General features: G+C 35.9%; 2 protein-coding genes across 2 annotated transcripts; one reads left to right on the top strand and one right to left on the bottom strand.

Moving 5' to 3' along the window:
• Positions 1–642: 642 nt before the first annotated feature.
• On the bottom strand, positions 643–4,798 carry LOC135642695 (glucan endo-1,3-beta-glucosidase 13-like). The gene is made up of 4 exons (XM_065159044.1): positions 4,358–4,798; positions 1,654–1,992; positions 1,534–1,564; positions 643–1,341 (listed from the first exon to the last, which is right to left on the bottom strand). The coding sequence occupies exons 1-4, from the start codon at positions 4,413–4,415 to the stop codon at positions 1,251–1,253; spliced, it is 519 nt and encodes a 172-aa protein (XP_065015116.1). The 5' UTR covers positions 4,416–4,798; the 3' UTR covers positions 643–1,250.
• A 684-nt stretch (positions 4,799–5,482) lies between these two features.
• On the top strand, positions 5,483–12,392 carry LOC135642188 (uncharacterized). The gene is made up of 7 exons (XM_065158116.1): positions 5,483–5,829; positions 7,172–7,236; positions 9,194–9,237; positions 9,425–10,485; positions 11,401–11,490; positions 11,558–11,619; positions 11,878–12,392. The coding sequence occupies exons 1-7, from the start codon at positions 5,521–5,523 to the stop codon at positions 11,987–11,989; spliced, it is 1,743 nt and encodes a 580-aa protein (XP_065014188.1). The 5' UTR covers positions 5,483–5,520; the 3' UTR covers positions 11,990–12,392.
• The last annotated feature ends 2,755 nt before the right edge of the window (positions 12,393–15,147 follow it).

Genomic DNA, 15,147 nt, shown 5'->3' with positions numbered 1-15,147 from the left:
TTGGCTCTCAAAAGAATAGAAGATTTTGATCCCCATGTGTGGTTGTTTACTTTGGGAGTCCAAGAAGCTTCATCTGGAGTGCTTGGCTTTGGGAACACAGCATAGAATGTTCATGTTCACCAGTTGCTAACTATAATGCTTGAATCATCAAAATGTATAGTGATTTTTGTTACAGGGAATTCTGAAAACTATGCAAATGCAAGAGCAGCTTGTTTCTCCCTTTTTTTTTATTCTAAAGAGAGTTTTGTTTTTGATCTGAGAGAATATTTCAGGGTTGGAGAAAATTGTTTGGTTCAGTGTCTTATTAACTTACATCCAGGTGGAGAGTTCACCTTATTTTGTTGCCAAAAGAAGATCCAATCTGAAAACAAATACTAAAAATATTTAGTTGACTATATTTCCCTCTGGACTGTGAACTACAAAAACTCCTAGATTTCTGATCATCCATCTGCTAACACAGAAGAAATCAAGATGGCATTATCATTGTTATGATTTGTATTGCTGTTGAAGAATATTAACTGCATTATAAGATACAAACTATTGCAAAATGTAAGATACTGAATTTCTATGGAGTTTAGTCACAGGTTTAGCTTATTTGATTTCAGAATGAAAAGCCTCAATCAGTATAGCAAACTCTGATAATCCAAAATGTCTATGATTGAATAAGTTCATATGGACAAACTCATGCAGTGAGCTTCTTTGAATTCCATTTTCACAGAATTCTTGCACTAAGATGCATCCATGCTCCATTCTCCCAGAAGAATGTTGCTGACTCGGCAAATTTAACATAACATAAATTCTCGGAACATTTGAAAGAGAAACCTAGTGAAACTGCTCCAGTGAAACAAGCATTGCCATGAGTTTAAATAGAAGAAGCAACCTGCTTGCACCTGAGGCTATGTCTGGGCATATAATTTCTCTCAAACCTTGGATCAGAGTGGAAGGAACCTAATGCATTGACCTGCCGTTTTATGTTTGCCTCAACATCTCATATCTCATTCTGGGTATGAATCAGACTATATTTGACTTTATACGCATGATACAAACCTATAACCAACACAAACAAGTTACCACTGCATCATCCATCGAGTAAGCTCATCATCACGGAAGATTCGTTTAACCAAACTGGACTACCTAATAGACTTACTGACTTCATCCGAAGGTTTAAACATGACCAAATAGCCAAAAAACACTAGGGAATCAGCTACAATTAGAGAGGACGCGGACCTTGATTACCCTATAATGGTGCATCATAAACTAGTGTTTAAACATAAAAGGACTAAGATTCCCAAAATCTTCAAGGTGGAGATCCTCTGGCACAGAGATGAAGCAGAAATTGGCCTGCATTCATGAGGGAAGCCTGCTAAGTACCACTGCAGGGTTCAGTAACAAGTATGATGATAAAATATGTGGAGGTAATCAATGATGAGCATAAAAAATTTGCCTAGCATACAATTTTATCATGATCAAGGCTTTGGTTATATCTCTAATGACATGACAATGGAAATGTTCAAACAATGTAAGAGCACTCACCCTGAACTGAGATACTTGCAGGAACCGTAACCTGTCATGACAAGCAAATGCAGCAGTCTGTTACTTGGACTGTTTGTTGGAATAGAAAAACTTTGAGAACTTGAGATTGAGGAGTTTTACTTGGATCTCTGTTGGTGATGATTGCAGTTCCACCAAAGTAGCATGCGATATCGGAGTTTCCGTTCTGCTGGTAATAACTGTTGAACGCATAGGAGGCATGACCGAGAAGTGTGTCTGGGTCGTAGCAGGCGGCACCAGGCTGCACAAGTGAGCAGTCAGCAGCACCAAGTCCACATGCCCAATCAAGCGCATTCTGGAGGTCAAACTGAGAAACCCCCGGGCGGGCAACGCACCATGTAGTGCCCTCGACGAACGTTGTGTTACCTTCGGGAGGAGAGAATGTCGGAATTGGGATGGTGGATTCAGCCTTCTGCTGGAGTATTACCCCCAGTGCAACAACTGATCATTCCATGGAATCAGAAAGGTTGAAGGCCAGATGTCGGAGAACAAGAGAAGGAAACTAAATGGCACATAGATCATAAAGCAACATGATGTCCATAATTGCATGAATCAGGAAATTGTGTTAACATAATTCTGATTACAAAGGATTATACCTCATGAAATGCTTACACTCTAATATTATATTTCAAAGAAACAAACTTCTTTCCTGCCTAGTGAGTAAAAGAACCAAAAAAGAATTAACATAAAACTAATTAGTTTGGTTGGCTTTATTATTGATCCTAATGGCATCGGACCTAAAAAATTAATGCCATCAAAGATTGGCTTTATCTGAACTCCCAGATTTGGCTGTAAATGTCTTATGAACAGGATGAAGTGCACAAACAATAAGATCAAGATTGTGAACAGTAGGAGTTTAAAGCTTTGAGCAAGCATTATTAGGACAGTCACGCAGCTCTGCTAAAGAGGAACATCAGATCTTAAAAAGGGAAAAGAGATGCTTTATCCCAAATCTTTGATGTTTGGCTCAAAGATCCTGCAATCAAAGAGAAAGGGCAAAACAATACTTTCACCAGACACTAGCAATTGGAGGGTTCTGCTCTGGTGATCAGTAACCAGAAAAAGTAAAAAAATTGTAAGACAAAACAAGAATTCTCCACAAATTACTGTATATGAAGGAAGATAAGATGTTACTGTTGTGATCTTCGCCTAGCAAAAAAATTACTTGGAACATTGATGATCCCTATTTTTAAATAACTAAAACATCACAATCCAGACTCTTTTAGTTCTTAGATTGCTGGTGCATGGCTATTATCATCATGTGAATAATAAAGTCTGCAGTTTGACTGGCATGCCAAGATTATTTGCCTTCCTGTATCAGTTGCTCATAGTGCAAACATCACATGCTCTTGTCTCTTTTCTGTAGTCTTATCTAAGAATTTTCCATGAATAATCAGACTTAAATATGACAAACATCAACAGACCAGATTTTTTATCCAAAACTATTAACCATTTTTGTGTATGGCAAATTTGAATCCTCAAAGGCAGAGTTGTTCAAGTGGTCTTCCCTTGATATGTAAATCCAAATTTGAGCAATAAAATTTTGGATCCACTCCAGAAAATAGTTTATTATCCGATGCTATCAGTTGTTTCGATTGGCAAGTTTAACGTCTACATAACTTTTTTTCCTGGTTATAGATCTTAAACTCCATTACTTTCCTAATTCACATTGAAGTTTTGTAGAATTCAGTTAAATAGTTATGTAGATACCATGGAAGTTGGTGCTTCAGATAGCACATGTTTTCAAGCCGATCTACTTCAGGTCTTAGTTGACAATCGAAACATAATTCTCAAAATAACAAATGAAGTGTTGAACTCATGAGTGTCATGAATTAACTCCAAAACGTGACCATGCCTAAGTTTGATTTGTCATATTCCGAGTGCCATGAATGAACTCAAAAGTGCCAAATATGGACAGTAGTAAATAGCACTCTGTTCCTGTTCCAGGCAGCAAGCAGGTGACAACTCGGAAAGCATAACCAAACAAGCAGCTGTAATTATTGTGGGCTTATAATGTCTCTGACAATGGTCAAGGCCTTCACATCTGAACTCTGTCGTTATATTGAGAAATCAAGAGAATTTGTAGTGAATTCGAGCTTCAGTTATACAGTATTTAGTCCTCTCATCACAAAAAACCAATAAAGATTTCTTCAGTTGAAGAAGAACATCAACCATATACCCTCTATAAAGTTCCAAGTAAACACAAACACCTACAAATGGGAGAAAGTTACAGAAGGAAGTGGCACCCAGACAACATCACACATTAGCAAGATGGTGGATGTCACTGTTGGTCTTAGGGGTTCCTCCACTGCATTAAATAGAGAATTAAGAAAAATAATAGAGGAAAAACACTCGATGCTTGAAACGAACAACACATATCCTAGAATGATGATCAAACATCAAAAATAATATTTGCTTTGTAAGAAAATCATGAACGCATAGCAAATTACTAATGCCAAAACGAGGAAAAAATGAAGAAAAACAAAGGAAAATAGTAATGCAAAGCTTACAATAAGAAGAAATGTAGAAAGAAGGTTTTTACTACTTGTTTTTGTGCTGATTTTATTTATGGAAGGCTTTCATGTTGGTTTAACATTATCTTCTTCAAGAAACATTTTTGTTCTACCCTGTTATCTATGATAGAGAAACCTACAAACTAATAGATTAACTTTACCTCCTAATATGATGCATTTCAAACTTCTGGTTCCCATATCAAAATCTGTGATCAAATGGAAGTGCAGGAAAAACTGAAAAATGCCACAATCTGAACTAGAAAAGAAGTATGTGGGAGATGGGGAAGGGTTACCCATGTAGCAGTCCAACATCAAAAACCCATAAACGAGGATCCATTCTCCACTCCTCATGGCCGATGCAACCAGCTCTGTTTCCCTCTCTCACTCTCTCTTGCACACACACACACACACAGTGCCTCGGAAACAAAAGAGGAGACTATAATGAACCGGCCTCAAAAGTTGCAGCTCTTCATATAAAAGACTTTTGTCGTGTTGATGGTGTTCATTTGTTGGTCAAGCAGAGAGAGGAAATGGTACAATGCTCAGTTCGCAGTGACTTGTAGCTGTCAAACATTTATTCATGTAAGCGTATGTAACTCCAAAACCACGCAGGTACTTCTTCACTTCAAACCTTCAGAATCTTTTGTCCTGACACTGGCAGTACATACCTTAGCATACGCAATCCCAACAATCTTCGCAGCTGTAGGACATATAACATCAATGTGATTCCGTCTCAACATGTAATCTTATGGATATATCTATGTGAGGAGCTCCTTGTGGCCTTCACTTTGGCAGATCCTTGTCTCTTGGTTGTGTCTGTAGGAGCTACTAGAATGAAGTGTGCATGATGGCTTACGGACAAAGAAAGCCGAAGTATTCTCTTCGTTCCCTCTTTCTTTTCCTCGTGAGCTGATGAGATGGAATCTATCAAGGAAAGGTGAAGCCTGCAAGACCGAGGAAGTGGCCGGTGCAACTTCAAGGGTTCTTCTTTCTTGCGGAGTAAGATAAGAACCTAATGTTGGACTCGATAAGTACAATATAATGATATACGATACATTTTAGATTGCTTTACTATTATACTTTTAATTTTCTAAATACATTTCATGTTTTGTTCGTGAGGGCACAAAAATAATATAATTCCAAAGGTCAATTATTCCTTATGCGGATCCTTATTTTGGATCCGTTAACCTCATTGGTCATGGATCTCGGACCGACACGTGGTGGCGGTGCTTGGGCTCGATGCCCAACCCGAAACGAGAAATATGGGCCCTCGACCCATAAGCTTATCGGATTTAGATCCATTAGCCCGATAGAAATCCGCACCATCTCAACCGATTCTGCTCGTTCTAGAAGCTTCCGATCTGCCGCAAAAGGAACGGTCGATCCGGGCCGAGCGTTTGAAGGACTTCTCCCTCATATCAGCACGTCCTCATAAACCCTAGAGAACACGTCTGCTATGCTCTGTTCGTCGCTCCCCGATAAACGAGCGAACCCGTCGGCCTCAATTCCTTTCGTCCCTCGCCAAATCATGCTCGCAGCCAACAGTGCCGTCGCCGCTGTGGAGGACAGCAAGGCGAGACGGAAGGAGAAGAAGGAGAGGAAGAAGCGATCCTCGGAACCCCTCCACTTGGATGGGACCGAGGTCGGGGAAGCGTCGCGTAACGGGCTCGGGAGAGATGTCCTTCTCAGATCGATCGCGGCCTTCCTCGACGGCAGTGGCTTCTCCAGGACTCTCTCTGTCTTCCAGTCCGAAACCCGGCTCGAGGTGCTTGGAAGTCGTTTGTCCTCTTTCGTTATCACCAAAAGATCGTCATTTAATTGGCTGTTTTACATGTCGATAGCATGAAAATTTGACTTTGGTCGTTCTTCTCTGTTGGGTGTTTAGGCTTCTTACTCGATCGTTATCTTTGTTTTTATTGGTTGATAAAACTTACATCAGATTACCGTTTCTTGCACCTGATTGACGAATCTTTTCTGTTAATCTGTTTTTGTATGTAATACAGTGGTATCTTGTTGAGTGTGATAGTACTTAGATCAGTTATTCGTTGCAAAACTACAATGGCATGGTGGAAACATGTACCTTTTCCTTAAAAATGTTGAAACTTAAAAGTTCAGTCACAATGGAAGGTCCTTCTTGTCCTCCCATTTCTCGATCTGCAAAGGAATGAAAAATTAGGAGATTGAGGATGCAGATACTGAAGATCATTTTTTAATCACTTAAAATATGTTATTCTATAATCCATTAGATTTTTTTAAGATACAGTTTAAGGATACTTTTGATATTTGGTGGATGAATATAAAATTAGAATCACGTTCCCATGTCACAGCTTTTGTATACTGAGACGATTAGAGTGATATGAATATATTCTTTTTCTGGTTGCTTAAAAATGCTATGAGCTTGGAGGATTATGAAGAATTAAGTAGATGGGTAAAAGGATGCCGAGCATTAAGATTTTGACTACGTGAAGGGATTTTCTTGTCACTGTCCATTTTGTTTATTGAGAGCCTTTTGGTCCTCTCAAGAGGAATTATTCTGCCATATATTTGAGCATGTTTTGGTTTGTTTTACTGTAAGGGTTATGTTTTCATCTTTCATGTGCTCAATGGATTTACAGAAAAGTCATTTTTACCACAGTAGAAATATCCGTCTAATAATTTTAGGATATCGGTTGGAGAACAATGGTAGCCTAGTGGGAGTATATTGATGAGGGTGAGCCTTTTGGTCATTGCTAAGGTTTCTTATTGTCAACCTAGGTTGGCATTGGGTCGTACTTTTTTAGTGAGAATTTATTGGTGAACACTGATTTCAGCATTTTACAAGCAACATAATTTTGTACTGGAGCCTCAAGCGGGTACTCTTATATGGTACTGCCTAAGTCTGTAATAAAAAAACTGTCAGCGGTTTTTAGATAACTAAGTGTAAGTATACATGCATATTTTGTGTTTCTTTTGAAAATACTCCTGTTCCACTCAATGAAGAATGCTTCTGTATATATTGTTGTCTGACCTGAAAAATTAAGTGAGCACATCTTTTGCTTCTTTTGGTTTGTTTTCCCATATCATGTCTGCAATTTTCTGACTCATGTTATGGTATGAATTTTTTATAGATGGGTTGTTGGAAATCATCTTCTGTAAACTTGGAGGATCTATTTTGCAAGTTCTTGGATTCAAGGTATGCAATTTTTTTACTTTAGTCCTGTGGCCATGTTCAATAAAAGATATAGTGAACATAAATGGAGAACCCGTGAGAAGGGTGCTAAATCAAAGTAGATGATATCCTTTTCTAGAGATAATGATGCATGATGACAAAGAAGCTTGAGTGATGGACTGAGGGCAATGTTTATGCAATCAGTTGAAAAGCTGTTGACATTGGCTTGTTGGATTTATTTGGTGATCGAATAGCTAGTTAAAGTCCCTAGCTGTTTGCCTATAAGAGGCACCATTTTTCTATAGATTTTATTAGATATTGTTCATCTTACAATTTATGTAGATTTATTAGATATTCTAGATGCTATACTAAACACCCTAGTTGATCATAAGTAATAATAATGGTGTGTGTTGACTGGAGGATGCATGTGAAGGATAAAACAGTTTAAGATAAATCATATTCATGACATGAGATTTATTCAAATGGCTAATGGGTTCAAAAGGGTGAAGCATGGGACCAATAGAGCATAGAATCTTAAGAGTTCAGATTTAACAACAATATCACAAGGGTGACTCATCTAGAGTTAAATGCCGTTTTGAATTTAGGATTTAGTCATTTAAGAGTTCAAGTTGTGTCTAATGGCAAGACTCAACTTTGGGTATGATTTGAAGTTGAGTTCCAGTTGAGTGTAATTGCAAGACAGCATGGTATGATTGCTTGCTTCTTTGCTTCTTGGGTATGACTTTAGTTGAAGTTTAGGTTACAGATAGAGTGTTATAGACCAATTTATGATTTTTATTTCTATGTTTTTATATTTTTAGTAATAGTTTTTAGGTTTTATGTGTTTCTGTATATGGTTGGGAGGGACATTGATCCGTCAGAGTCAAGTATTTGAAGTTCTAGATAATGTGTTAGATAATACATTAAGGCAAGGATTGTCATATTAAATGCCAACATTGTATGACCAAGTGGTAGTCTGATCAGCAACAATCATAAAGACAAGAAAAACAAAAATTCTGTCTTAAAACAAAAATTCTCTGTCTTAATGTCCACCGCCTCTTCTTCTCTTAGCATTTCACATGTTCCCATGTTTGACAAGAATAACATGAGAATCAGTTCATGCAAAAAGAACAGGCAGGGTTTTGACTTTCAAATGTGGGTCAGGTTTTGTCCTGTTTTGGTAAAACAGTTGTGACGTGCTCAGAATAGGTTGGATTTGAGCAAAACTCTGGAACAGACGAGTTTTCCCCTGTGCACAAAGGTTTCGCTTGGTAGAGGATGGTCACTAGTATATTTTGCCCAAATTGGGAATTGTCGATCAGGACAACAATTTAAACACTGTAGTGTTGAAATTCACTAAATACGAGACGTCTTAGCATTATCTTAGAGCCATGGTTTAGTGAGAACTATGGATGGAAGTTAATATTATATTGGTTGTTGGCTGAAGGAAGGATATTGGTGATGGATTCTTACATAAAGTAGCATGAAAACCAGTTGTTTTTTTCTTGTGTTGCTATTGGCTGAGGATAATCATCATTTGACAGCAAGAGCTTAAATAGTGCAAGTCCAGAGCTACAGACTGTGAATCTCTTATCGTATCTTGCTTCTTCCTACATAAATAACAATCATTTGTGAGTGAGATTGAACTTGAGGATTGCACACAACAGCATTTTATATGCTAGGATGTTCCTTTTGCCTGAAGTCTTTTGGTGTGCCGTGTCTTTCTTCATGTGTGTTTTTATGGTGTTAGCTCTGGGTGTTTGGTGTCTTCCTTCATGTGTGTTATTTTGGTGTTAATTCTGGGTGCTTAGCCCAAAAAAGGGAAATGTTACGTGGTTTTCTTAATTGTCACTCTGCAGTACTATCAGACATTTATTTATTTAATCTGGAAACCCAATTATGATCTTTCTGATCTTACTTTTATATTGTATCCTTATGCTTTTACATTCTCATCATCTACGAGGCACTTTTCCACTTGCAGTAATGGTCATGGAGAAGCTAGCATTGATTGGCCGAGAGATCAAGGTGCACTATGTTCTTCATTGTCTTTTCTTTCTGCTTAGTTTTGTATCCTATGCATGCATCAGGACAATTCTGATAAAACATCTATTGTTTTTAGAGGCTCAGGTGTACTTTTTGAGCATGGTACAATTTAGCATGCTATCCTAACTTTCTACAATTTGGATAAAACATCAATTTATATGATTTGCAGATCTACAAAACGTCAGCATTCCTGGAGTAGTAGAAGGCAAGAATATGAACTGCACCACTGAGAACATTCACAAGAAGAAAAGAAAGAGAACTGATCAAATTAATGATGGAACAGAAAGTGAGAAGTTAAAAATGGACGAGGACTTGCATGCCGAAACTAAGGAGAAGAAAAAGACAAAGAAATTGGTTCATGACCCATCCACTGAAGGATGTGGAAATAAACATTTGGAAGTCAGTCGAGAGAAAGCTGAGAGCATTGATCCTGCAAATCAGTCACCAGATCCCCATAAAAATGACAAAGAGAAGAAGAAGAAACTCAAGAGTATGCCTGAAACTCATGATGAGATTGCTGAACCTAGTGACTTTGCAAATGTAAAACATAAAAGTGAAAAGAAAAAAGAGAAAAAACTAAAAAAGGTAGAAGTGGAAGCATCTGAGAATATATCTGACAAAAGATTCAAGGACAAGAAATTGGAAGACACCGAAGGTCACAGTGGTCCTGCCTCTGAGAATCTCTTGGTTCATAATGATTCTCAACACAAAGTCAAGAAGAAGAAACAGAAATTAACTTCTGATGTTGTGCCCACTGTGAACTCTAATCAGGCAGCAGAAGAAAAATCTGGTGACCAAATTAAAGAATGTAATATCAATCAAGATGTGGAAACATCAGATTTTGGAGCTGAAAGTCTTCCTAAATCTGAAGGCATGAATGTTAAAGTTGCAAAGAAACCTTCCAAAAAGGGAAAAGTATTGCCCATGAGTGGGATAACTGATAATGAGACTGCAGACAAGGATTCAAAGGTCAAATCTGAAGGTGCTGAAAATATTGAGGAAACAGAGAATCTTGTGAAGTTTGACAAATCTGCTTTAGATGGTGATACCCCAGTTACTACTAAAAAGAGGAAGATGGAAGAAAGTAAGGATAGTAATAGGAATGCTGGCAAGCAACTCGAGCTTTCGACACAGGCTAATGAAAACAATAGTGCAAGTAAATTAAAGGATGAAGTGGTAGGAAATGGAAGCATTGGAAGCAACAGAAAAAAAGAAAACCATTCAGCAGAGGTATCCATATCTTTTGGTTCTTTTTTTGCTCCAGAAGTAAGTTTGTGTCAGTTGATATGTAAATTTAGGACTAGCAAAATTTTCTTATTTTGTGGACAAAATTATGCTGTATCTTCTCTCTGTCCTGAGATAATATCTCATATCGGATAGAAAGGTAGAACCTCTTTTTCTATTGATCCAGGTTCAAGTAGTTACTTCAAATCTTATGTTACATTTTGACCTTATGAAGTCTTCAATTTCTATGATTGCAGAAAATACTTTTGATTAGGTGTAATAGGTAACTAAAACCATCTTAAGAATATTATGCTTCTGCTTATCTGTTTATAGTGGATTGATCATGGACACACCTGCATAACTATGCCACATGCTGTTAGGGCTACTTCCCTTTCTTAATTTTCTCCTCCCTTTGCTTGTCTTTTTATTTTATGAGAAGTTGAAGTTAGATAGGTTTATTCTTTTTACTAATAGATAATTTGTCCTCTTTTTTTTCTCTAAAGGACATAACTTTGTCCTAACATCAAAAAGATGGCCTGGAATATCAGTGTGGTGTTTCTAAACTCCTTTTATCTTTTTTTTTGCATCATAAAGGCCTTTAATTGGTACAGTACTAAAATTTTTAGTTCACATGCTAAGTCATTATGATGTTAATCCTGGCTGATCTGGTAGCAAAGTCTTTTGCCTGAAAGCAATCTTTTCCTAACCGAGATCTATGTTTTGATTACTGTTCATTTTCCTTCTGACCTGCTATAGGCATTCCTATACCTGTAATTATTAGTGATAGAATGACTGAAATTACCTTTTGACTCAGCCTGCTCTGATCTCATTTTTCTGTTCTTTTTATGCCTGTAGTAGTTGAATGCAGATATTCTCAATCAATTTTTTTAGAATTATTGAAATTTTTTATTCTCGGTGCAGCCAAAAAGTGTGAATGCTTTTCAAAGGGTGAAGATAGAGGAGATTAAATTTGCAGATGAAAAGCTCAAGGATAATTCATACTGGGCTAAGGTAATTAAGTAATTTTGTTTCTTTTACATCCCGTAAAATTTTATTTTCTTACATTTCCACTTTGCAGCATGGTGCTGATACGGGGTATGGTGCCAAGGCACAAGAAGTTCTTGGTCAAGTGAGAGGAAGGTAAAGATAATTATTGCTTACTGTGAATTATCGGTCCTGTGTATATTGCAAATTTCCAAATATTTATAAAGTAGGGAAAGCAGTTCACGATTGGTACTCTGATTGTTCACATATTGTTAGCCATCAGTTGTGGATGAACCATGTTTAATTTAAATATGGAAATCTGCTAGTTTATTTAATATTCAAAGGATTTTACTACTAGAAACTGTATGTCTTAACATACATATGTCATGTTTCATTTCTTATATGGTGTTGCAGGGACTTTAGGCATGAAAAAACCAAGAAAAAACGTGGAAGCTACAGAGGTGGACAGATCGATCTGCAATCACATTCAATAAAGTTCTCTTATTCGGAGGATGATGATGAGTGATTGATTAGTGGCTGCAACGGATCCAGGTCCATATAACCCACTTATATTTGGATCTCTCACTTTATCAGGTCATGCTTAAATACAAGTTTTATGAGTTCGATTCGCGGACGCTACAGCAACTATGATTCAGATGGAACCATTTATGGGACCAACGTGTTGCAGGTAATGCTTGCAGGGGCAGCCTAAATCCAATGTCTCAATTTGAGTCTGATTTTTTGGATACTCGTGTTAATCAATTTTGGAATTTTGTTTTGGGTTTATGTGATTTTGACTTTTGAGCTTATGACATTGAGGTGTTGTAAACTTTTGTTGATCAAAGCTTTCCACAATGTGTTGATCATATCAGGGAAAAAACACTACTGTCTTTTGTTGGGCACAAATCAAAGTGGCTTAGCTTATGATATCTGCAAATTTCAATCAATTCATTCTTGAATCAGGGCTCATCCAGTGTGTTTTGGAATCAGGTGCTTGAACTTGTTCCAAATTCAATTAAAGTTACATTTTGAATGTTGATCATCCTAATAATCATCCTTGGTTGGGTGGTTGGGAGACAACACAGCATAACTGGTTGTTCTAAAGGATGGTGATAGGAACTGCCTGTAGACATAGCCAAGCCTGGTGGACAAAATGAGTGACAGCTTCAGAAACTGTAAAATGAGGTATAGCTATCAATCATCATACCATATAAATATTCTGCTAATCTAAATCAAGATTAAGGTAAAGGAAGGAGCAATCAACACATGAAAACCTTTATCACATGCATCATCCTATATTTTCATTTTGATGCATGAAAAACAAAAAAGAAAAACAATGATCCAACAAATTTATATAACCATTTAATCTATAAAAAATCATGGAGCATCATTATCTTAGGAGTTTTGAGATGGATGGGTTAGTTATTTAAATTATTTCATCTTTCTCTTTTAGATATAAGTGGGCTCTTTTAAACTACTTGTAAATATATTTAAAGAGATCAATAAAATATGTTTCCGTGTTTTCCTCTATTGTTCTTCTCTTTCTAATTAGCAATGGGCTAGAGATCTAAAGAGCTAAAAAACTATATATCCCTAAAAGACTGTAGATCTAGAGATCTAAAAGGCGAGAGATCCAAAAAAAACTAGAGGTCTAGAAGGTCAAAGATCCATAAAAAGTCAAAGATTTAAAGATTCGATCAAAAAGGTTAAAGATCTACAAAAGTGAGCTGGAAAGTAGATTAAAACCATAGCTTTTTTTTCATTTATATTTTGTGTTGTTGTATTATTTACTAATGATTTTTTAGAATTTTGTGCAACCTACTATCCCTCTGATTTAATAGTCATTATGATCATTGGAGTTTGCTGATGGAGAACTTTCTACGGTCGAAAGAGTATTGATAGATTGTAGAATCTAGAGTATCTAAACTTGCATTAGGGTTGATATTAATTGAAACACAAATGGTAAAGTTTAAGAATATATATATATATATATATATATATATATATTGAAAGATCTAAAGGTAAAGAATTATCTTGGAAAGAATTATTTGTAACGGCAGTTACAAGTAGATTTGGGAATCCACTAAAAAGAAATATCAAGCAAAGAGAAGTAGATCTATGGTGAAATCATGTGAGTCAATTTAGAATACTTGTCCAAATTGGATTCTCTAGGTGGAAACTCTAGTTTCCTTATCTTATAAAATATTTTAAATTTGAAAGGTTTTGTTAGTATATCAAAACATCGAGAATCCAATTTGAATAAGTATTCTAAATGGAATATCAAAAAAATTTAAGTTTAAAAGGAAAAAAATGTTGGGATAAGCTAATAGATTTTATAAATAATGATTAGATTTATTGTTATCTTAGAAGTTTTAAGATGGATGGGTTAGTCATTTAAACTATTTTATCTTATCTTTTAGATATAGGTTGGTGTTTCTAAACTTCTTCTTGTAAGTCTATTTAAAGAGATCAATAATTTTCTTTCTAGTTATTAATTTTTTTTTCTATCAATCACTAAACCTACCATCTCATAATTTTTCAATAATTATAAATTGGACAAACAATTAGACTACTATAATTAAAAAAGAAAATTCTGACTCTCTCAAATAGAAAAAATACAAAAACATCACTATAAAGTCATGAATAATTAATTGAGCTGTCTCTGTTGATATATTTGTGTTGGTTAGTACGTTGTTGATTCTCTCATATTGGAGTACACATATGAACCTCATGCATATTATTTAATATATATATTTATTTTAACTCATTAGTAATTGAGCTGTGCAATTTGAACTCTATTAAAATGGATCCAAACAAATAGGTTAATAAGCATATACGTAGCATATAAAACCTTAAAAATATGGATCCAAATTTATCGAGTGTATCAATTCCAACAACCATTCTTCGCAAACCATGGTTAAAAACTTTGGTAAAGTATGATGAGGATATTCTCAAATTCTTCGAATACAGATTAATAAATCATGAGCATTTATGCTTTTGGATAAATTAGCAGCACTAAAAAAAAAAAATCGACATGATGTTAGCAAAATACAATACAAATTGTATCCTTTTTTTTTCGAAAAAAATATTATAATATTAGATGAGGAATATAACCTGTATATATATATGATAAGATCATTTAGTCTCACATTAGTTGAAAAGCATAGGAACCAATGGTTCATAAGTCTGTCAGGTCTCTTTTACCTCTAAAGTGAATAATTCCTCGTAAACTTATGAGCTGCATATTGACCAAATGATTCTTTATCATATTGGCATTAGAAGTAGAGCCAAAGGCCTACGTCTCGCTCCCAAATCATCTATTTTTTTACTATGAGCCGGTGTCAATATATAAACTTAATGTTATACAAAAGTACTGCATATAATGGACAAAATATAACACAAGTATTGGGTGCTCTTTGCATTGGCCCATATTTTAGTTAGCTGTCCCCAAAGTGGCATCATCATCATTGGGTGGTCGTACATTCACCGATTCCTAGTATGGAATTCAATTCAATAATTTATTTATATATATATATATATATAATATAATATAATGATAAGAAAGTCCTTTTTATTTTTATTTCTGTTTTGTATAGTATATAGTACATGAGAAAATGACATATTGTCATGACTTGTCTCTCCCACACAGTCGAATGGCCACACATGTTGGCATTATGTTTCGAT

The sequence above is a fragment of the Musa acuminata genome, chromosome BXJ3-7 (assembly GCF_036884655.1).
Source record: "Musa acuminata AAA Group cultivar baxijiao chromosome BXJ3-7, Cavendish_Baxijiao_AAA, whole genome shotgun sequence".
In the NCBI taxonomy this organism is placed as follows: domain Eukaryota; kingdom Viridiplantae; phylum Streptophyta; class Magnoliopsida; order Zingiberales; family Musaceae; genus Musa; species Musa acuminata.
Note: the sequence above shows the minus strand (reverse complement) of the source record. Positions and strands in the feature narration are given on the sequence as shown.